The sequence below is a fragment of the Rhinopithecus roxellana genome, chromosome 15 (genome assembly GCF_007565055.1).
Source record: "Rhinopithecus roxellana isolate Shanxi Qingling chromosome 15, ASM756505v1, whole genome shotgun sequence".
Lineage (NCBI taxonomy): Eukaryota > Metazoa > Chordata > Mammalia > Primates > Cercopithecidae > Rhinopithecus > Rhinopithecus roxellana.
This window is the reverse complement of record NC_044563.1, coordinates 13,047,179-13,067,489: the sequence shown is the minus strand read 5'-3', so window position 1 is coordinate 13,067,489 and position 20,311 is coordinate 13,047,179. Positions and strand designations below refer to the sequence as shown.

General features: G+C 57.0%; 2 protein-coding genes across 5 annotated transcripts in view; one reads left to right on the top strand and one right to left on the bottom strand.

Moving 5' to 3' along the window:
* LOC115893622 overlaps positions 1–16,510 on the top strand; it is a 47,195-nt gene extending 30,685 nt beyond the window's left edge. Inside the window, exons 4-7 of one of the 4 annotated variants that reach the window (XR_004053699.1) lie at positions 1,074–1,183; positions 13,187–13,279; positions 14,514–14,804; positions 16,123–16,510. Coding sequence is in view for 1 of the 4 variants with exons in the window: in XM_030918560.1 (XP_030774420.1) it covers positions 11,073–11,187; positions 13,187–13,279; positions 14,514–14,804; positions 16,123–16,172 (549 nt within the window). In the remaining 3 variants the exon portion in view is untranslated. Of the gene's footprint in view, positions 1–1,073; positions 1,200–10,465; positions 11,188–11,496; positions 12,159–12,255; positions 13,280–14,513; positions 14,805–16,122 lie in introns of those variants that run through there. The other 3 variants (XR_004053700.1, XM_030918560.1, XR_004053701.1) reach the window with 3 other exon arrangements.
* OVOL1 (ovo like transcriptional repressor 1) lies at positions 9,514–18,515 on the bottom strand. The gene is made up of 4 exons (XM_030918561.1): positions 18,065–18,515; positions 11,288–11,505; positions 10,809–10,998; positions 9,514–10,490 (listed from the first exon to the last, which is right to left on the bottom strand). Exons 1-4 carry the CDS (start codon positions 18,162–18,164, stop codon positions 10,195–10,197), a joined length of 804 nt encoding a protein of 267 aa, XP_030774421.1. The 5' UTR covers positions 18,165–18,515; the 3' UTR covers positions 9,514–10,194.
* Positions 18,516–20,311: the final 1,796 nt, after the last annotated feature.

Genomic DNA, 20,311 nt, shown 5'->3' with positions numbered 1-20,311 from the left:
GAACTCTTTATATTAAGGCTGAAATTTCAAACCCCAAGCAAATCAAACTTCTTAGAGGGCTCCTGGCTTCCTTAGGGAATGCTTCCTCCTCACCTGGGCACGAAACTTAGCCAGGGCAGCTCTCAGCAGCCCCTCTGCCCTGACTCCAGCACCCACCGCCTCCCTTACAGGGCTGAGGCCTGAGGGCTGTGGTGGCCCCACAGAGGTCCCTACTCGAGGCTTCAGAGAACCCTGGCAGGAACCTCTTAGAACTCCCAGGAAGGGAGTGGAAGGGAGCAAACGCTTAGGGGGCATTTGAGTCAGAGGAGAGTGCGCTGGTTGGGGAGGGCAGGAGGCACCAGTCTGGCACACAGGGAACCCCACTCCTCCAGGGCCCATGCTCTAGCAAGGCCTGAGAGCTGGTGAGCGCGCCCTTGCCCTGTTAGTATCGCTGGCAGCTTCATTTGTGCGACTGGTGACAGGGACGCAAGTCCTTCCAGTCCTGGTCTCGTCTGTCCGCTGTGCCTGGGGAGGGAGGCGCTCAGGCCTGTTACCTGCCTGGAGTCCTCAAGGGGAAGAGGCGGAGGGAACCGGCTGGACTAGCCCCGCCAAGGCCGAGGCGGTGAGGACAGGATGAGTTTCTTACCCACCAAGATCATTACTTTGGAAAATTGGAACTGCAGGGAGGAGTTAGGGCATGGCGGGGGCGGACGTTGGGAGTTCCTTACAGAGCTCCTGTGGGTTTGGAATGCCTTCGCTCACTCAGGATCCCCCAGCATCTTCCTTCCTGCACTTCCGTCTCACCCGTCCTCCAGGTCTGGGACATTTAAGAGACAGCTATGGCTGAGACATTAGCAGAAGCAAACACACTTGGCAGTGGTGTGGCGGGGCCAGCCCTGGGCACCTGTGGTCTCCCTCCGGGTCTTGGGTTTAGTTCCCTGCAGTTGGGCTTCGGGGTGTCCCCACTCTCTTTCCTTCTACTTCCACACATTCTTGGGAAGACAGTGGCATGCTCTAGAGAAAGCCCAGGCTGCTGGGACGCTCTGCTCTGCAGGGAACGTGGGCTGACCATGGCTGTTTCTTAACTTCTTTAGGTTTGACTGCCCTTGTCTAGAAAGTGACAGTGACAGTAACAGTGCCAGCCTCTCAGGGTCGCTGGAAGATTAAATGAGATGCCATGTGCAGTATGCCAGACAGATGGCAGGTAGGTGCCCACCCAGGTTAGTATTTCTTCCTCCTTTGTCTTTTCTCAACTCTCTTGACATGGGGTGTACATTCGGAAGCTTAAGAGATTCCTGCTGGAGGGTGGAGTCCGTGGTGGTGGAGTCTCTGCGCCCTGGGGCAACCTGGCCCCCTCCAGTCTGCACTTCTCACCCTCCTCTTCCGCTGCCTGGACTGGGCCATGTTTGTTTCCCCCACTCGAAGGTGACCTTCTGGACAGAGGTCATCTTAGGCATCTTGCATCCTCAAAACCTGAGCACTGCCCCTGGCACAGAGTGGGTGCAGAGACTGAATGTTTGGAGACAAAATGAAGAACTGAATGGGAAGGAGTTTCATAAGCACTTGAGGACCTGAGAGACAAGAGCCCAAACTTTAGAGTCTAGCTGGTGTCAGGTCAGAGCCCAACTTCATCACTTGCTCACCATGTGACCTTGAGCAAGATGGTTAATTTCCCTGAGTCTCAGTTTTTTTGCCTAAAAATAGCAGCAATAATAGCTGCCTCCTAGGGTTGTTTTGGGGACTAGAGATGATGTCAGAGGCTTCGGCCTGATGCGTAGTAGGAGCTCAGGTAGTGCAAGTCATGATTAGCTGCTATTACAGGACTATTTACTTCTGCCCCCAAAGCCAAATCTTGCCCCAAGAACTCTTGGTCTTTTTTTTTTTTTTTTTTTTTCTTTTTTGAGATGGAGTCTCACACTGTTGCCTAGGCTGGAGTGCAGTGGTGCAATCTCGGCTCACTGCACCTCCGCCTCCTGGGTTTAAGCGATTCTCTGCCTCATCCTCCCGAGTAGCTGGGATTATAGGCGCGTGCCACCATGCCTGGCTAATTTTTGTGTTTTTAATAGAGACGGGGTTTCACCATTGTTGGCCAGGCTGGTCTTGAACCCCTGATCTCAGGTGATCCTCCCGCCTCCGCCTCCCAAAGTGCTGGGATTACAAGCGTGAGCCACTGCACCCAGCCTCTGAGCACATTTTAAATGACCTGTTTTCTTTGTGTTTTATTACTCTGTTTTATTTTATTTTTATTTTATTTTTATTTTTTGAGACAGTCTTGCTCTGTCGCCCAGACTGGAGTGCAGTGGCGCAATCTCGGCTTACTACAACCTCTGCTTCCTGGATTCAAGTGATTCTCCTGCCTCACCCTCCCAAGTAGCTGGGACTACAGGCACGTGCCACCATGCCTGGCTAATTGTTTTTGTTTTTGTTTTTGTTTTTTTGAGACGGAATCTTGCTCTGTTGCCCAGGCTGGAGTGCAGTGGCACGATCTCGGCACGCTGCACGCTCTGCCTCCCAGGTTCATGCCATTCTCCTGCCTCAGCCTCCCGAGTAGCTGGGACTACAGGCACCCGCCACCACGCCTGGCTAATTTTTTTGTATTTTTTTTTGTAGAGACAGGGTTTCACCATGTTAGCCAGGATGGTCTTGATCTCCTGACCTCATGATCCGCCCGCCTCGGCCTCTCAGAGTGCTGAGATTACAGGCGTGAGTCACCGTGCCCAACCAATTTTTTTTGTATTTTTAGTAGATACGCGGTTTCACCATGTTAGCCAGGATGGTCTGGATCTCCTGACCTCGTGATCTGCCCGCCTTGGCTTCCCAAAGTGCTGGGATTATAGGCGTGAGCCACCATGCCTGGCCTTTATTCTATTTTAAAAGATTGATCAAAGTAGGATTATATGGAATCATTTCACAGAGAGACAGAAAGTGAGGAATGGAGGAAATCAGCTCTTACAATCAGGAAACAACCTGGAAGATCTAAGTTACAAGGGAGCGGCCTTGCCCAAGACCCCGATCTCCACACTTGAGTCAACCTACCCCCAGCATGGGTGCCACAGGGATGAGGTACCTGAGCCCCCATATGCAGCCTGCCTGCTGCCCCGGCTGCCCCCATGCCACCTCCGCAGGGGAGAGCTGGGGTGTTGGGGGAGGGTGGTGAACTGGGAGCTGACTGGTTGGTTGTAGGGACTGAAAGAGCCAGGCCCTGGAGCCTAAGGTGGGAGAGCAGGAGCCAAAGAGACTCCAGAGCTCAGGAGGAGAGCTTTGGCTGTGAAAAGAGTGGGACATCCTGGGTCAGGTGGCTGCCATCGCCCGAGGGAGTGGACCCAGAGGACAGTGAGAGGGTGAGAGGGGAGCCCCTGCCCACAGCGAGTCCAGGTTCAGCTCAGGGAGCCGCCTTGCTGCAGGTCTTGCTGTCCGCTCGGCTGTCTTTTCCATCCCACTCGGCTCACCAGCGTTTTCTCCCTAGTTCTACCTTCTTGGATCTGATGAGCAGGCCTGGAAGTCACGGCCAGTGTACTTTGACCGTAGAGGATTTTGTGGCTGTGTCCCACCTGCAGCGCCAGAACTAGGTCCCTTTAGTTAGTCCCAGCAAATGACCCCCAGCCAGGCCAGCAGCCCTCCAGCCCTTCCCAGCAGCTGGGGGTTGGGGCGCTGGAAGAGTCTCCCGCTGCCTGCACCGCTCTCTTGGCCTCCCTGCCCTTGGCCCCTCCTGCAGGGCAACCTCCCAGCCTTTGGCCTTCTCACCTCTGCCAGTTTGCCAGCAAGTACCTTCAAGAGTTTTTATGAGGCCCAGCATGGTGGCTCATGCCTGTAATCCCAGCACTTTGGGAGGCCAAGGCGGGCAGATCACCTGAGGTCAGGAGTTCGAGACCACCCTGGCCAACATGACGAAACCCCATCTCTACTAAAAGTACAAAAATTAGCTGGGCATTTTTGGTGGGCACCTATAATCCCAGCTACTCAGGAGGCTGAGGCAGGAGAATCACTTGAAGCCGGGAAGCAGAGGTTGCAGTGAGCCGAGATTGTGCCACTGCACTCCAGCCTGGGTGACAAAAGCGAGTGAGACTCTGTCTCAGAAAAAAAAAAAAAAAAGGTTTTTATGGAGTCTTTAGAGCAGAGAGGAACTGGAACTTTTGGATTTAGGAGCCCACCTCATTTTATAGATGAGGAAACAGAGGTGATCACTCGCCCGGGATCACGTAGACAGTGACAGAGGGGCTAGGCTCAGACCAGGCTCCTGATTTGAGGCCCTGCTCTTCCCCTGCACCACTGATGGGTGCCTGACCAAGCAGAGGGAGGCAGCCTTGGCTGTTGGTGCCTCAGCCTCCTGAGTAGCAGGATTACAGGCACCCACCACCACGCCCAGTTAAGTTTTTGTATTTTGTATTTGGTGTTCTGATATTGTCTAAAATCACATTAGCTCTTCTTTTTTTCTGGGAGATAGGGTCTCACTCTGTCACCCAGGCTGGAATGCAGTGGTGCAATCTCGGTTTACTGCAGTCTTGACCTCCCAGGCTCAAGCGATTTTCCCACCTTAGCCCCGGGAGTAGTTGAGACTAGAGGAACATGCTACCATGCCCAGCTTTTTTTTTTTTTTTTTTTAATTTATTTATTTATTTATTTATTTTTTTTTTGAGACAGAGTCTTGCTCTGTCACCCTGACTGGAGTGCAGTGGCTCAATCTCAGCTCACTGCAACCTCTGTCTCCAGGTTCAAGCGATTCTCCTGCCTCAGCCTCCTGAGTAGCTGGGATTACAGCAGTGTGCCACCATGCCCGGCAGATTTCTGTATTTTTCGTAGAGACAGGGTTTTGCCATGTTGGCCAGGCTGGTCTGGAACTCCTGACCTCAGGAGATCCACCCGCCTCAGCCTCCCAAAGTGCTGGGATTAAAGTCATGAGCCACCACACCCTGCCTAATTGTAATTTTTTTTTTGTAGAGACAGGATCTCCCTATGTTGCCCAGGCTTGCCTCTAACTCCTGGGCTCAAGCAATTCTCCTGCCTTGGCTTCCCAGAGTTTTAGGATTACAGCTGTGAGCCACCACTCTCAGCCATCATTAGCTCTTTTTTGGGTGGTGGGGGAAGGGACTGCCCCATTTTCCTGTTGACCTGTTGAACTTCAAGTCACTGAAAAAACCTAAATTGTTTTATAACTTTTTGTTCTGATTGTAAAAATAATATATATTCACTATTAAAAAAAAATGGAGTGGGGAACAGTGGCTCACACCTGTAATCCCAGCACTTTGGGAGGCCAAGATGGGTGGATTACCTGAGGTCAGGAGTTTGAGACCATCCTGGCGAACATGGTGAAACCCTGTCTCTTACTAAAAATACAAAAAATTAACTGGGCATGGTGGTGGGTGCCTGTAATTCCTGCTACTCGGGAGGCTGAGGCAGGAGAATAACTTGAACCCTGGGAGCCAGAGGTTGGAGTAAGTTGAGATCACGCCACTGCACTCCAGCCTGGGCGACATGAGCGAAACGCCATCTCAAAAAATATATATATTGGAAAATATTCCAAGATAGAATATAAATCTTTTTTTTTTTTTTTTTTTTTTTTTTTTTTTTTTTTTTTTTTTCTTTTTGAGACGGAGTCTCGCTCTGTCACCCAGACTGGAGTGCAGTGGCCAGATCTCAGCTCACTGCAAGCTCCGCCTCCCGGGTTCACGCCATTCTCCTGCCTCAGCCTCCCGAGTAGCTGGGACTACAGGCGCCGCCACCTCGCCCGGCTAGTTTTTTTTTTTGTCTTTTTAGTAGAGACGGGGTTTCACCGTGTTAGCCAGGATGGTCTCGATCTCCTGACCTCGTGATCCGCCCGTCTCGGCCTCCCAAAGTGCTGGGATTACAGGCTTGAGCCACCGCGCCCGGCCTAGACTATAAATCTTAATGGCACTTACTGTTGTTGTTTTTCCCACCCTGCACTTGGTTGTTTTGTTTTTAGGTATAAAAATAGGACTCTGCGTTCATCCTTGATAAGGCCGTCTGGCTACGTCCCCCAGCTCTCCTGCGTCTCAGAATCTTGTATAGTTACCAGTTCTCGCTGGCACCTAGGCAGGACTCAAAAAATGCCTACGGTGTGACTGGCTGAATGAAGAGGCATTGGCTTTAGTGGAAACAGGGACGCCTTCCATCCCGCTCCTGGCTTCACTCCTCTCCCCTGGTGTCTGAGCCCACTTTCCTTCCCTGAAACACCTCCTCCTCTGTTCTACTCACATCCTCCTGTTCTTCCAGCCCAGCTGCAGACCCACCTCTTCCAAGAAGCCTTTGTTCTTTCTGATGCAAAAGACTGCTTTTGGGTTCCATAGTGTTTGTAGTTTGGCCACACGATTTGTTCTGGGGTAGATAATCTCCTCTCTTTTTCCCAGTCAGCAGAGCCCTGTACACTTCTCGTTTCCCTCACAGCCGCCATCCAACAGAGCCTGGAGAATATTCTGGGCCGGAAATGTGACTGGCCCCGCCCTGCTAGGGAAGAGTTCGTCTGGGTGACACAGGGCACAGCACCCACCTGAGCTCATCTGAGGCGTGGGAGGAAGTGCAGAGGCTCAGAGGGAGCCTCTTCCACCCCTCCACTGCCCCCGCTTCCTGGAGGCATGTCCTGCCTCCTGAAATTCATGTGGTGGGCAGTCCCTGGGCTCCCAACAGCGGGGCTGCACGTCTTGGGATAGGAAATGGGATTGAGTTGGCCTTTCACAGAGAGTTCTCTCTAGATACGATAAATCCTTCATGCCCCGCTGTTTAGAGACAGGAGATGGGTTAGGGCCCTTTTTAGTCCTGTGGGCTGACTACAGGGAGCCTTGGAAAAGGATGTCTTCCCTCACCTCACAGCGCCTAGTACCAACCCTTCTCACGCCTCCTGGAACAAGACCAATGTCCCAGGCCTGTAGCTTTCTTATCCATCTGGCCAGGCCGTGGTGGAAAAGCACAAACTGGGACTCAGGGCCCCCAAAGAGATCAGTCTCCCAGAGCAATCATGGTAAGCGACAGGGAAAGCCAGACAAGCTCCAGATTTCCTCCTAGTTTGAATTTCCTAGAGGGACCCTACGTCCCCTCCTGCTTTCTCCATCCATAGCATGAGCAGTGTTCCTGAGCAGACCCTGGGCCAGGCCATGTGGGTAGCATCCCAGCTCCACTGCTGGTCAGTCGTGAGACACTGTGTCAGCTGCCCAAATTCACTCTGCCAGGGTGGGGGTGGTCACAGAACCTGCCTCCGAAGCGAGTTGAGTCAAGTGAGCCAATACACGTAACACACTTCTGAGTGTGCCTGGCACAGCACAAGTACTGTGCAGGTGTGGCCGTCCGTAGGTGCATGGACACAGGTGTGGCCATCCCTCGGTGCGTGGACACAGGTGTGGCCGTCCCTTGGTGCATGGACATAGGTGTGGGTGTCCCTTGCTGCGTGGACAAGGTGTGGCCGTCCCTAGGTGCATGGACACAGGTGTGGCCATTCCTAGGTGTGTGGATGCAGAGCGTGGCTGTCCCTAGGTGCCTGGATGCAGAGTGTGGCTGTCCCTAGGTACGTGGGCTGAGGTGTGGCCGTCCCTAGGTGTGTGGACACAGAGTGTAGCTGTCCCTAAGTGTCTGACCACAAGTGATGTGAGTTTTGCACCCTCTTTGGGACTGTGGCTCCTCCTATGGTCTAACCCTGAGGGGGCTCCTGGTAGGCCAAGACTGGATCCCTGGGTGACTACATAAAGTCTGGTGGTCTCAGCCTGGCAGAGGCCACCAGTCAGGATGCAGGGTGGTATGAGGCAGATGGACAGAGCCCAGGGTACCCCGCTGCTGCCACTGCCGAGAGCAGTGAATGCTGAACCAGGACTCAGCAGGCAGTGACTGTCCGAGGCCCTGGGCAGGTCACTTAAGCTATCTGGGCCAGGCTCTTGTCTTGACCAGGGCCTCCCCCCGTGACCGAAACGAAGAAAGGTTTGAATAAGAATAGTCAATCGTTTCGATTACTTCTCTGCATGGGGAAAAAGGGGCCCATAAGACAAAAACATCCAAAACACAGAAAACATTAGATCTCTAATTTTAATAGTTGAGAGGAAGGTTGTAAAATAAAACAGACAACACAGAGCTTCGTGACGGCCTCGGATTGGCAGTCAACCCAGGGATACAGAAATGTAAACAAAAACAGAGCTTCCAGATAACATTATTGTGTGCTGTGTAACTTTCAGAATACGGCAGCTCCCCAGACACTCTAAAGTCAAGTGAAACAAGAGTTTTTTTTTTTTTTTTTTTTTTTTTTTTTTTTTTTTTTGAGACGGAGTCTCGCTCTGTCGCCCAGGCTGGAGTGCAGTGGCTGGATCTCAGCTCACTGCAAGCTCCGCCTCCCGGGTTCACGCCATTCTCCTGCCTCAGCCTCCCGAGTAGCTGGGACTACAGGCGCCCGCCAGGTCGCCCGGCTAGTTTTTTGTATTTTTAGTAGAGACGGGGTTTCACCGTGTTAGCCAGGATGGTCTTGATCTCCTGACCTCGTGATCTGCCCATCTCGGCCTCCCAAAGTGCTGGGATTACAGGCTTGAGCCACTGCGCCCGGCAACAAGAGTTTTTAGAATCAATCTATACACATTTCAGAGGGCAGTCCAGGAAGGCGCCTTCCTCTTAGGTCAGCCCAGGGCTGGGCCCGAGCCTGAGCCCAGGGAGGTGCAGACACTACCCATTTTGGGCAGGGGAGGCCGAAGTGGTTCTGCTTCGGGCGGGGTTTGGCTTTAAGGGGCTGACCCGCTGGCTGTGTTGTGGGGACCGCTTTTGCATTTGCCTCTGGCAGGCTGGCTCTGACCCCTGCCTGTCTTTCCCTTTGGCCCACAAGACACACACCCCTTTATACCCAGAATCCCTTTCCCAGCTGCAGCAAGGGAGCCAGCCAGCCAGCCAGGATGGCTCTCCCCACAGGCACTCCAAACGCCAGCCTGGCCAGGTGAAGAAGTCAGAAAAAAGGCAACAGATACAATTTGATAGGCATCAAATCCTCTCCTCCCTCTGGAAGTTTCTGAGGTGCTGGTCGTCATTCTGTCCCATTTTTTGCCACTGTGCTAGGGCTTTTGACTCAACCAAGAAAAGGGCCGGCCTTCCAGCCTGGCCCTGCAAGAGTGTCCTAGTGCTTCAGGTAGTGGATGGGGATCGGCATTCGTCCCACCTGCCTGCCCTCTAAAGCCCTAGAAGGACACACCCTCAGCATCAGGCCAGCTCTCCAGGTCACTGGGGCTTGCCTTGATAGGATGTGCAGGGCAGAGCCTGGAGGGAAGAGCAGAAGATGCCACGTGCTGTTTGCAGGAGCAGCCATCCAGGGCACCGCTGGAGGAAGATCTTCCAGTGACTGTCTCAGCACGTACAAAGAATGGGGGTGGGCTGGGGCAGTCCCTGCCCAGAGCCAAGGCACAGAGGAGGTTTGAAATGTCCAGGATAAATAGAAGCGCATGGGAATGGAGAAAAGCCAGCTCCTTCCCACTCTTAAAAACATCGCCATTGGCACCAAAAATATATTAACATCTGTACATTTGTCATCTTTAAAAAAAAAAAAAGGAAATAAAACCTTCCTGGCACCTTGCAGTTTATTTCTTAGAAATGAGGTGATATGTGGAAAGGCTTTCTGTGTGTACACATGCACGCACACACAGAGCAGTGCATACACACAAGCACATGCACACACACGGCTGGGCACACACGTGTGCCTCTCCTTGCCAGAAGGACAGAGCCCTCCAGAACCCTGAGCATTAGAGGAAGCCCTGCCAGGTGGGGGGTTCGCTGCCAGCCCCCACCACGGTTGTTTGCAGAGGTGCCCTTTGCCAGTGCTTTTGACTCTGCTGTCCACTGGGGACCTGCAGCCCCTGCCCTGTGCTGAGAGGCGGGGGCAGTGGGATCCTAGCTCAAATTTCCTCTGGGTAGGAAGTCCTGCTGCCGGGCACACAGTGCCTGTCTCTGTGGGCGGCTGCTTCTAATTGAAGGCAGCCTTGGCCTCATCCCATCTCCAGACATAGGCACATCTTCTCAGGCTCAGAGCAGCCTCAGCCCATAAGTTAAAAATGCAAAAATGAGCAGAGGTCATTGCTGGGCCTGAGTGAACACGTGTGCCCAGAGGGGAGACCAAGGCACGGGGGCTCCAGTCCTGATCACTGGTGTTCGGGTGAGAGGTCGCAGAAGGGTGGGCTGGTCAGGCAGCTGGGAGGCAACCCTGGACCCTCTCAGGGCCTCTGGGAGCACCCCCAGGGCTCGAGCCACTCACAGGTGGGGGCTGCCCTGCAGCAGGGAAGTGACAGTGTTCTGTAGTGCCACGGCCACCTTCTTGGAAGTCTTGCGCAGCAGTGGGCTGTCAGGGTGGTGCTCCTTCAGGTGCAGGACGTGGCCCTCCTGGCTCTCAGATGTGCAGCCACACTCCTCACACACATACAGCTTGGCCCGCCGCTCCTTGTACGCGTACTTCTGCTGCACGCCATGGATCTTCTTGAGGTGAGACTCCAGAGAGCAGCGCTGCGTGAAGGCCTTGTCACACAGGCTGCACTTGTAGGGCCGCACGCCTGCGGGGAGGACAGGGGCCAGCATCAGAGACCTGGCAGGGACTTTGGAGGGTGTCGGCTGCTTCTGGACACAAAAAGGACAGGACCCCTGCCTCTCGAGCCAAGGGATGGACGGAGGCCTGTCCAACACCAATTTCCCGAGTGACTCTCAAATCAAAACTCCTAACTGATGAGTTCAGGAGGACTTTGGCCCTGAGCTCCGGGATGCCCTTCCAGGCTGCCCGTCACCGAGGGAGAGCAGGGGGTGCTGGGCTTTTCCCGCACGGCCGCAGCCAGGCAGATCTGGCGTGCTTCTCCCAGCCATGGGCTTCTGCTTACCAGTGTGAGTTCGGACGTGTCTCTTGAGGTCGAAGGTGTCATTGAAGCCCTTCCCGCAGTATGTGCAGAGGTGCCTCTTGACGTCGTTGTGACACTTCATGTGGCGGTTCAGCATGCGCTGGTAGGTGAAGGCCTTCTGGCAGATGTGGCAGGTGAACAGGTCTCCACTGGGACTGTCCCCAAGGGTCACCTGTGGGTGAGGACAGCATTGCTGACAGACATCCAGAAGTTGGGGCCACAGGCCGGCAGACTGGGAAGACGTGGATGCCAGTCCCCAGTGCCCCTGAGGAGGGTGGTGCCCACCTCCCAGAGGCCACAGCTCTGTGCCATCTGCCCGGAGATCAGCACTCCTCTGCAGAAACCTTGGCCCAGGTCCCAGGTCAGTCTCTGCCTACATCTCGTTTGTGCCATGTCTTACGAGCTGGACGCAGGTCTACATGCACGCCCCTGGCCCTCAGAGACAGCGTGAGTGGCATTACCTTCATCTTGGTGCGCAGGAAGCCATGGTCTCTGCTCTGGGGGTCTGTCAAGTGTCCCATGTCTTCAGAGGGCAGCTGGGCCACCACACAGGGCCCAGGGGCCACACTGTAGCTAGAGTCTCGAAGGCTCATGTTCAAAGCCAGGGGGCAGGAAGGGGGTTCGGCCACAGAGGGCTCCGGCTCCCGGTAGGGTTGTGGTGGGCAGAAGCCCAGGCTGACTGGGGAGAGAACAGATAGGTGAGGGGCTTGGTAGAGAAGAGAGGATCCAGCGGGGTTTCTGGAAGCTTCCCTAGCCATGAGACGGCTGGAACCTGGAGACTCCGTCCCTCCCATCGCAGACATGTGGCAGAGCGGGGCTGCCCCGACCACCACTGCTGTACCGCCCTCCCGCCCTATTAAGGTAATTGCAGGTGATGCCAGCCAAGCGCCACTGCCCGCTGAGTAATTTGTGTCTTAGCGGAACTGGGAGGACCGAATTGCCCTGCCAATTATCCCTCCGGAGTTGTCTGCCTGCCCCACCTGGGCCAGTCCCTCTGAATGCCAGGCCTCATCCACTCTCCTACAGGGACAAAGGGCACTGGGAGCCGGAGGCCTCTGTGGCCAAACCCCCTTCCTGCCCCCGGCTTTGAACATGAGCCAGTGGAGACCTTCTGCCCAGGGACAGCTCTTGGAGCTGCATCAGAATGGTCCCCGGTGGTCTGGACCACTCCAGGCCTCTCCTCCAACAGATTTGGCTGCTGGTCTTGGGGGTGTGGGTGGTCCTAGCCCTGCTTCCCACCCCCACCCCAGCAGGCCAGTTCCTGCTGTTGCAGCCCAGGGCTCCAGGCTCTCCACTCCCAGCTGGTCCCAGCTCTGCAGGGAAACAGGCCAGGTGGGTGGAACAGGGAGGAGGTCAGGGAGCCGCAGGTGGATGCAGCCTAACAGTCTCGGCGGCCTGCCCAGGCTTATGCAACCCTCCCCCTCGGCAGGACCGCTCGCTGGGGCATGTCGGGCTGGGCTCCCTCAGCAGCGGCAGCACCGATACCTGGCAGCCCTTGGATGCAGCCACGCCCCATGGCAGGCACCTCACACCGAACGGGCCAGGGAGGCTTGGCTTCAGACCTTAAGCCCAGTGCTGACTACAGAGGACCAGAAAGAGAGCACTCTCGAGGGACACGGAGAGACAATTCTCAAAGCCAACAGAGCTGGGGCAAATTTTTCAACTTAATATTTTTCTTCCAAAGAGCCTGAGCTCAGTACTTGAAAGCCGTAAGCTAAGGACATCCTCCAAGCTTCAGAAGGAAAAATCATGAGGGGCCTATGACCTAAAGGATGAGTGAGCTTCTGAGGGAGGCTGATGTGGGATTGCAGAAGCAGGAGCATGGCCCTGTGCACCCTGCCGTCTCGCAGCCAGCAAGGCAGAGAACGGGCAAGGGCCCAGGCAGGAGGGCTGCTGCCCTCACCTCTTCTCCCAGGAGGACAGGGACGTGGGGGAAGCAGAGGAATGTGGTTGTGGAGCAAGGGTGCGTTTGACAGTGCTGAAGTTTCGGGAGAGGCCCCCACTCTCGCCCCCTCAAAATACAACAAAGGTCTGAGAGAGAAGAATGCGCCCGCCGCCGCCCAGAACCCGTCCTGCAGGCACTGGCGTCCGTCTGTCCGGGGGCCTTTAATGGGCCACCTCATTCCTTGGGTTGAATCATTAGCGCCTGACCCAGGCCTGGCCTCTGGGCTGGCATTGCACCTCTCTCTGAGCCTGAGTGTCGGGGTCTGGCTGTCTACCCCGGCTTGTTCCCCTGCCACAGGAGCTGTCTGGCTGGGGGTGGGCGGGGCGATGGTGAGCTTCTCATGCAGGCTCGCCAGCTATTGGAGACCTTGGCTGAGAATTCATAGCTGGGTGACAGTTTCCATTTCTCAATCCAGGTGGAGACAAACAGGAACCCTACCCTCCTCTGCCTGTCAGTACTGGATGGTGTGAGCGAGGTCCCCCAGCCACACCACAGCAGGAGACAGCAGGTGAGGGATGGGCTGAGCCCACAACGGTGGCTGCTCTGGGCTGCCCTGCTCCACCAGAGGGGAGGCTCATGGTTAGGGTCCTGAGATCCATGCATTTGTGAGGAGACCTGTGTCCTTTGCCCGCCTCTGCTGTTCCACACAAACCTGGCCGAGCTGGTGCTGGGAGACCGGGGCCAGAGAGTGGGCCTGCCTGCTTTGGCTCTCTGGTCCACCTCCACCCTGAGTGAGGGGAAGAGGAGGCTGGATGGGCGGCCACCCGCCGCCAGGGTGGGGATGTTTGCCTCATCCCACCCACCCTGCCAAACCTGTCGCCCTGCCACCCCCATGAGCATGTCCCTCCTGCGGCCACACGCACAGGGAGTGCGCACTGGCGTGCCACCTGGCACTGAGTGTCGCTGAGTGGCAGGAGGCAGGAAGCAGAACTGGTTGGGCCCTGCTTGTGGCGCTCTCTGTCCCTAATTAGATGTTTCCGGCAAGGCGGTGGCGCTGTGACCACTCATCACCCGCCCACAGCTGTAGAGTATGGCAAGGCAAAACTAGCCTGGCCCTCTTCCTACTGCCTGGGGGCTTATGGGTCCCCTCCTACTGGCCCAACTTGCCTCTACCTGGACAATGTTGAGGGCCAGGCCCAGAGCAGAGGCACGGACACCGCGGGACCATGTCCAGGGCAGTTGCCCATCAAGGCCTGTCTCCTGCCTTAGCCTCTGTAAGTCCTCCATCTCTTGGATGGAAAGCTGTTGGCCCAGATGTTGGGGAAAGTGCCAGATCCCCCCATCCAAGGCCTCAGGACAGGGCTGGGCACGAGGTCTGTCCCTGGCTCTCTGCAGAGAGCAAATGAAGCAGATGCAAGAATGACCCCCTCCTGGGCCCCGCTGACCACATGGGTGCTGCCCCGGAACATGGGGGTCAGCCCAGTTCTGAAGGTGAGACGGGGACCCAGCATGTCAGCACAGTGCAGCTGGTTTTCAGCAGCCTTACACCCTTATCAGGAAGGGCTGGTGCCCCCGTGCCCATCTCCTCTGTTCCCTGTAGGTCAGCTAGCAAATCATCCAAAAGGACCCAGCACCAGCCAGAGGCAGGCCAACCCAGAAACGCATGGGCCAGTCTCTGCGCCTTCTGTTTCCACTGTGAACTTCCAGAAGTTCCTTCAGACAGTATATTTTCCCTCTTTCCCAGCCACTTTTTACTGGGTATCCACAAAGAAGTTAAAACTGTGCCTTGGCCCTCCTGCCAGGGTGCCCGCCCAGAACAGTGGGGGCAGTGCTTCCTGTTGCAGCCCCCACCCAGCCAGGCACAGGCCCAGTGTCCCTGTGGGACTCCATCCAGGACTTGTTGAAATGGCCGATGATACAAAGGAGCCCCGACTTCACCCATGGCCAGCTTCCCTCGCCATCCTCCCTGCGGCCAAAGGACTTGCCCTCACCTGTTCTTTCCAGGACAAATCATCTGCCAGGTTTCTGCCTCAGGACACCCAAGCTCAGCACAGACCGCCTAGCAGCCTGGGTGACAGGATCCCGGGGGACAGGTAGGAGTCTCATCTAGCTGGCTGCCTAGGCCCATCCTGCCTTTCTGTCTCTATCCACTGTGTGGCTGTCCACTCTCCCAGCCCCACTCCCTGGCAAGCACAGCAAACATCTCCTTCGCTGCCAAACACGGCCCAGGAATTACTACAGGGTAACCATTCCATTGGAGGCTGGAGCTCTCCCCCTCCTCACCCCCGACGCATCCTCGGGCCCCAAAGCTCACTCTCAGCCTCCCTGACCAGCTGGAAAGAGACCTGCCCAAGTGCCCACACTACCTAGTGGTAGAGCCAGGCTGGGCTGCATTCCTTGAAGGAAGCTCCAATGTCCCACCGCCCAGCCTGCTGGCCTCCCTGAGCTCGAGTGTCCACCAGGCTAGTGGCAGAGCAGACCGTGGCCAGCCCAGTGACAGAGGGGAGGCTGGGAAGCCTGGAAGAGGCCCTAGGATGCTCCTCCACTCCAGCTTCCAGTCTGTCCTCAGGTGCCTTCCTGACCTGGAGATTTCACTCAGCAGGGGGTGGGGCTCCGCTGGGGGGTTGGAAGAACCAGCTTCAACCCTGTTCCTGGAGCCCTTCCCTGGTCAGTCCAGGAGGTAGAATTTACCCCCTGGGACAGGTGCCTAGGTTTATCCTCAAGGAACCAGGCATTACTCCCTGTCACTCCAAGTCAATACTGACATAACAAAGGAAGGCGAGGGGAGGGCAGTTGTGGGGGGGCGGCAGTTCAAGGTGGCTTCCTAGCCAGTAATCCTTTCAAGTCTCAAGGGCGCATGCATGGAGCCGTCTTCACCTCTTCCCAGGGGAAAGATTCTGCCCTGGGAGTGAGAAGCTCTAGAATTCTACCTGGGGGAGAGAGGCTGATGTGATTGTCAAACTGGGGCCCTGGAATCAGTGCTGTCGGGCTGGGGCCCAGCACCTCTGGCCAGTAAAACCTTCCCCTTCCAGGTGGTCTCTGGGAGGCTTTGAGGGTCTCAGAGGAACCTGGCAGGAAGGTCAGAACTCAAACACTCCCACGTTTCTGGGCCCTCCACTGGAAATAGGGTCAACGCTTAGCTGGTCACAACGTTCCAGGAATCTGTGAGGCGAACGGAAACGTGCCCAGCTGGCTCTGGGGTCATGGTTGGCTGGTGATGGAATGGCCCAGCCAGGGGACAGGTCAGCACAAAACACACCCCCACTCTCCAGCCATCTGAGGCAGCCGAGCGTGGACTGCGGACATTCCCTTTCTCATTGCCAAAACCTGTGGGAAAACTCTTCAGTGGGCCACATGGCTTTCAGAGGTAAAATTAAGTTCTCTATCTTCTACCCTTTACTTGACCCACAGGATTCTCTCCTTGCCAGAGGGATGAGGACAAATTCTCCCTTCATCCTTGAGATTGGACTCCCGTCACATATCCTGGAGGAGCCTACAGAGAAGCCGGCAGGTCTCCCTCACCTGGACGGTGGCAGCCGGTGGCCCAGACCACCCAGAGGCCCTCCCCTGCACCTGATGGGACAGACCCTGGGGCATAAGTCTCCCCTGCCACTTCCACTGTGGTCACTAGAACTGTGGTGGAGAAAATCGCTAGGACACAAAGAAGTCAATGATTTCAACAAACGGAATTTCTTTGTCCTTTGTAAAAGTCAACACATGATCTGTTACTGATTGGGATGTGAAATAAAACTAAAAATAACAGCACACTGAGCCTGGCTCAGAGCTCAGCTCACCTTTACTACGGTCCAAGTTCAGTTTATCAGATCCCAAGGAGCAGCTAAGCAGCAAGTCAAACACAGGTGAGGGCGGAAGGCGGAGCGGGGAGGGGGCTCCAGCCCTCTGCGTGCCCCCACAAACCCCCAGGTAGAGAACCAGCCAGTTCACCAGGGATGGTGGCCAAGCAAGAACCTATAAACAGAATCCTGAGACCACACCCTAATCTGCCACAGGTGAGGAGGCCACTCACATCCCTTTTTGCCTCAGTTTCCCCAATGGGGTTATCAGGGTCTTCTGGCACATTCCCTTGTTTTAAGGAACTGTGAAAGAGGGGTCCCCTTGAGATCAGGTTAAGCTGTGAAACATCCTGCCAGCACCACAGGCCACAAAGACCTCACCACACTATCTCCAACAACTGATTCAGGAGGGAAACTGAGCAAGAGCCCTCACAGGGCCCCTCACTGCTGCCCTCATTTCCCCACTTTCCTACAAGGCCTGGGGCGGTGCCAGGGAGTCTGCAGATCAAGGGTCAAAGTCAGTTGGTTAATTACTCCCCCCTCCCCCCTCGGAGGGGCTGGGCTGGGCGTTCAGAGCGTCCCCGCCCCGCCCCCCCCCCAGGCCTGGGTAGGGGGCGTTCGGAAGGAAGCAGGCTTTCTCCAGACCAAAGACTTTGTTGGGGGTTGGGGAGGACAGAAGGGGTAGGAGTGTTCTTGGGGCGTTCAGGGGAAGATGCCGCTGGAGGAAGAAGCAACTCGGGTTACTCATTCACAGTCGACGCTGTCTAGGCGTCTGCCAAAAATAACTGGGTACACCAGCTTCCCCGGGCCTGGCCCCCCGCTGTGGGGTGGGCTCCCTTCAGCTGCTTTCTATGCAATTGTGTCCTCCGCCAAGGTGAAGGAAGTGCGTTTCTAGCAGACGTGAGACCCGATCCCACCTCTGCTTTAAGGGCAAGAGGGGCGCAGCGGGCGCCTGCCCTACCGTCTCGGCGCACTGCGCGGGACCAGGAGCCAGAGCCCCACGAAAATTTGGGGGCCCACACCCCCCACCGGCTCGACCCTCACTCCGACCCGGCCACCAGTGTTGTCGGGGAGGAGGAAGGACCTGTGCGAGCGGCTGGAGCTCAGAGTCTTTTAACACAAATCTCGGCCGAAACTCCAGCTCGCTCCCAGCCCCACAAAGTGGCATCGCTCCAGTGCCCTCCTCCCGCCTCATGCAAATCCCGGTTTTCTGGATTTACGACGTCGGAGCCGAGGGTCGCCTGAGCGGTGACACACCCCGCTGCCTCCTCTGTCCGCGGTTCAGGGGGTGGGGGATAGCGGTTCCGCGCCCCCTAGGCCCTGGGAGCAGCTCCGCTTCCACCATGCAGCCCCCGCCCCCACCGGCGCTCTTCCGCCGGCCCCGCCCCCGCCCTCTGCCCCCCGGGTCGAGAGCCGCGGGCCCACCCAGCCTGGGCCGCGGCCGCATTCAGCCCCGGAGCCCACACCGCGCCTGCCGTCCGGCTCCGCGGACCTACCTGCGCCCGCCCGCAGCCTCGACGCCGCCGCGGGCGCCGCAGGCCGGAGGGCGGCTGCCTCACCTGGCACGTAGATCTCGCCGCGCTCCTCGTCTGGGAGCTCGCTCCAGTTCCTCTTGCACGTGGAGACGCACGGCTTCTTCACCAGGAAAGCGCGGGGCATTTTCGAACCCTCGTCGCTGGACACGGGCCACTTCCGTAACTGAAGCCGGGAGCCGTCCCACCTTTGCGGAGCCGGGCTGAACGCCGGGAACGGGGCACAGCAGGGAAGGAGTCGCTAAGGCGCCCCTACGTTCCGGGAAAGGTCCGAGCCCGGACGGCGCGCGCCGGTTCCAACTCCGCGGAGTGTCGCCGTCCTCCCTGCGAACGAGGTCCCTTGCGGCCAGGTACACCGGGCGGCGCGGGGAAGCGGCAGGTAAGCGTCTCCCGGCTCGACTGGCGTCCCCGCGGCCGCTCGGGAAGTCTTAAAGTGCGAGCCGGACGGACGGGTTGACGCTTTATTGGCTCGCGGCGGTGTGTGTTGGTGGCTGAGGCGGGGGGGGGGGTGGGGGGCGGTGATCTGATCTAATTAGCTTGGAGTGGCCTGGGGAGCGACGGCGCATGCGTTGGGAAATAACGGTGACAACCCACCTATTTGTTACCTGTCGAACCGGTTTCCATTCCGCTGTGGGTGAGGTGGCCTCGCGGCCCGGGCGGGGCGGCCGGGCGGGGCGGGGGACGGGCGTCGGACACAGCCCCTGGCTGCCCAGCGGGCCCGGCTCCAGCGGGACCTCCCAGCCGGGCGTACTGGCGTTTGCAAACAGGGGTTTCGGAGGGAGTGGAGCAGGGAGGGAGGGGGCAACGTTATTTGCACCGGCGCTGGCACGCTCCGCGGGTGATGACACGAAATTCGTCCAACTGGGGCCGGCCCAACCTGGCGCGCCCGAGGCTCCTGGGGAGGCGCGAAGCCGCCGGGCGGGAACGGGCGGCCCGGTCCGCACTTGTTGAACCGGGCCTGGGCCCAGGCGGCGCGGGATCCCAAAGGCCTGGCTGAGCAACTCGTGGCTCAGCCGGTGGGTGTTTGCTGGGCGCCGGCTTCGTGCGAAAAAGCACGCAGGGCCGCAGGAGCGTCCCTGGCCGGTGTGTGGGGAGGCGCCGACCGCGCGACCGAGTACCCGGCAGAGAACCCGCCTTCTGCCCTGAAGCCTTCAGGGAGGAAGTGGCTTCAACTGCGCAGAGTGCGCCGAGAGCCCGACAGACCCCCACGTCTTGGCCACTGGGACTTATGCACCCTCAAAAACTCTCCTCCTTGTCCCAAATGGGTGGATTTCAGGTGCAGCCAGGCTGGTGGAGTGCGGAGGGCTGGGGACCTCAGACCGGGAAAGGCCCAGCCGCCTTTGCCCTGCTATGGCCACCGCGGAGAGCTTCCTACCCACGGCCTGCCCTGGGCTGAGGTTCAGCCTGGGACCCGCGCCCCCAGCCACTCTTCATACTCTCCTCAGGCCCCAGGCCCATGTGGAGGGATACCCCCGCTCCTCAGAGGCCTCCATGAAGCCCACGCTCCCATCGTGACACTTTGGCGTTGGCTGGGCTTCCCTCACTCGCTGACCTACTTAAGGGCAGGGATGGGGCGTTCGTGTTTGCCTCTTCCCCTGCCTTTCCAAGGGCTGTGACCTCCACTCTGATCCCAGCCAGACCTTTGAGTTCAACTGACATTAAGTGAACACCTGGTATGTGCCTATCTTCTGAGGTGAATCCAGAAGAAACAACCTTAAACCACACTCTGTCCAGGAGAGAGGTGCAGTTAGTTCATTCATTCAACAAATACTGATTGAGCAGTTTTGTTGTGCCAACCCCTGATGGACTGGTACACAGTGGGTGCTCGGTGGATACGATGGTGAAGTCTTCACAGATGTCCCTAGACACAAGGTGCAGTCTTCCCCATCAGGGGAGCAACTCCAGTGTCGAGAAGGACAGGACACTGGGGAAATAAAGTGAAGCTGGCCAAGGGAACCCCTCCCTGCACAAGTGGGTTACAGGGTGTGGCATGGGGCCCGAGGTGGGAGGCAGTGTTGTCTACTGCTGTATCCCCAGCTGTGCCTGGCACAAAGTGGGTTATCAATAAATGTTTGTTGAATGAATGAATATCCTCTTTTCTTGATTCCTGTGACCCATTCACCTTTCACAGTCCAACTTTTGGTAGAGACACAGATACAGGAAGACAATACTACAAATTCAGTGACAAAAGACAACTGACCCTGGCGGTCAGGGGGAGAACGGGGGGGGGGGGGGGCCTGGAGAGAATGTGCCTATCTGAAAGGCAGCCACAAT

Coding starts and splice junctions, on each gene's coding strand:
- OVOL1 (XM_030918561.1), bottom strand. CDS start 18,164: ATGCCCCGCGCTTTCCTGGTGAAGAAGCCGTGCGTCTCCACGTGCAAG. Junction 11,506..18,064: donor CGGCGAGATCTACGTGCCAG/GTGAGGCAGCCG, acceptor TTCTCTCCCCAG/TCAGCCTGGGCTTCTGCCCA. Junction 10,491..10,808: donor ACACGTCCGAACTCACACTG/GTAAGCAGAAGC, acceptor TCCTCCCCGCAG/GCGTGCGGCCCTACAAGTGC.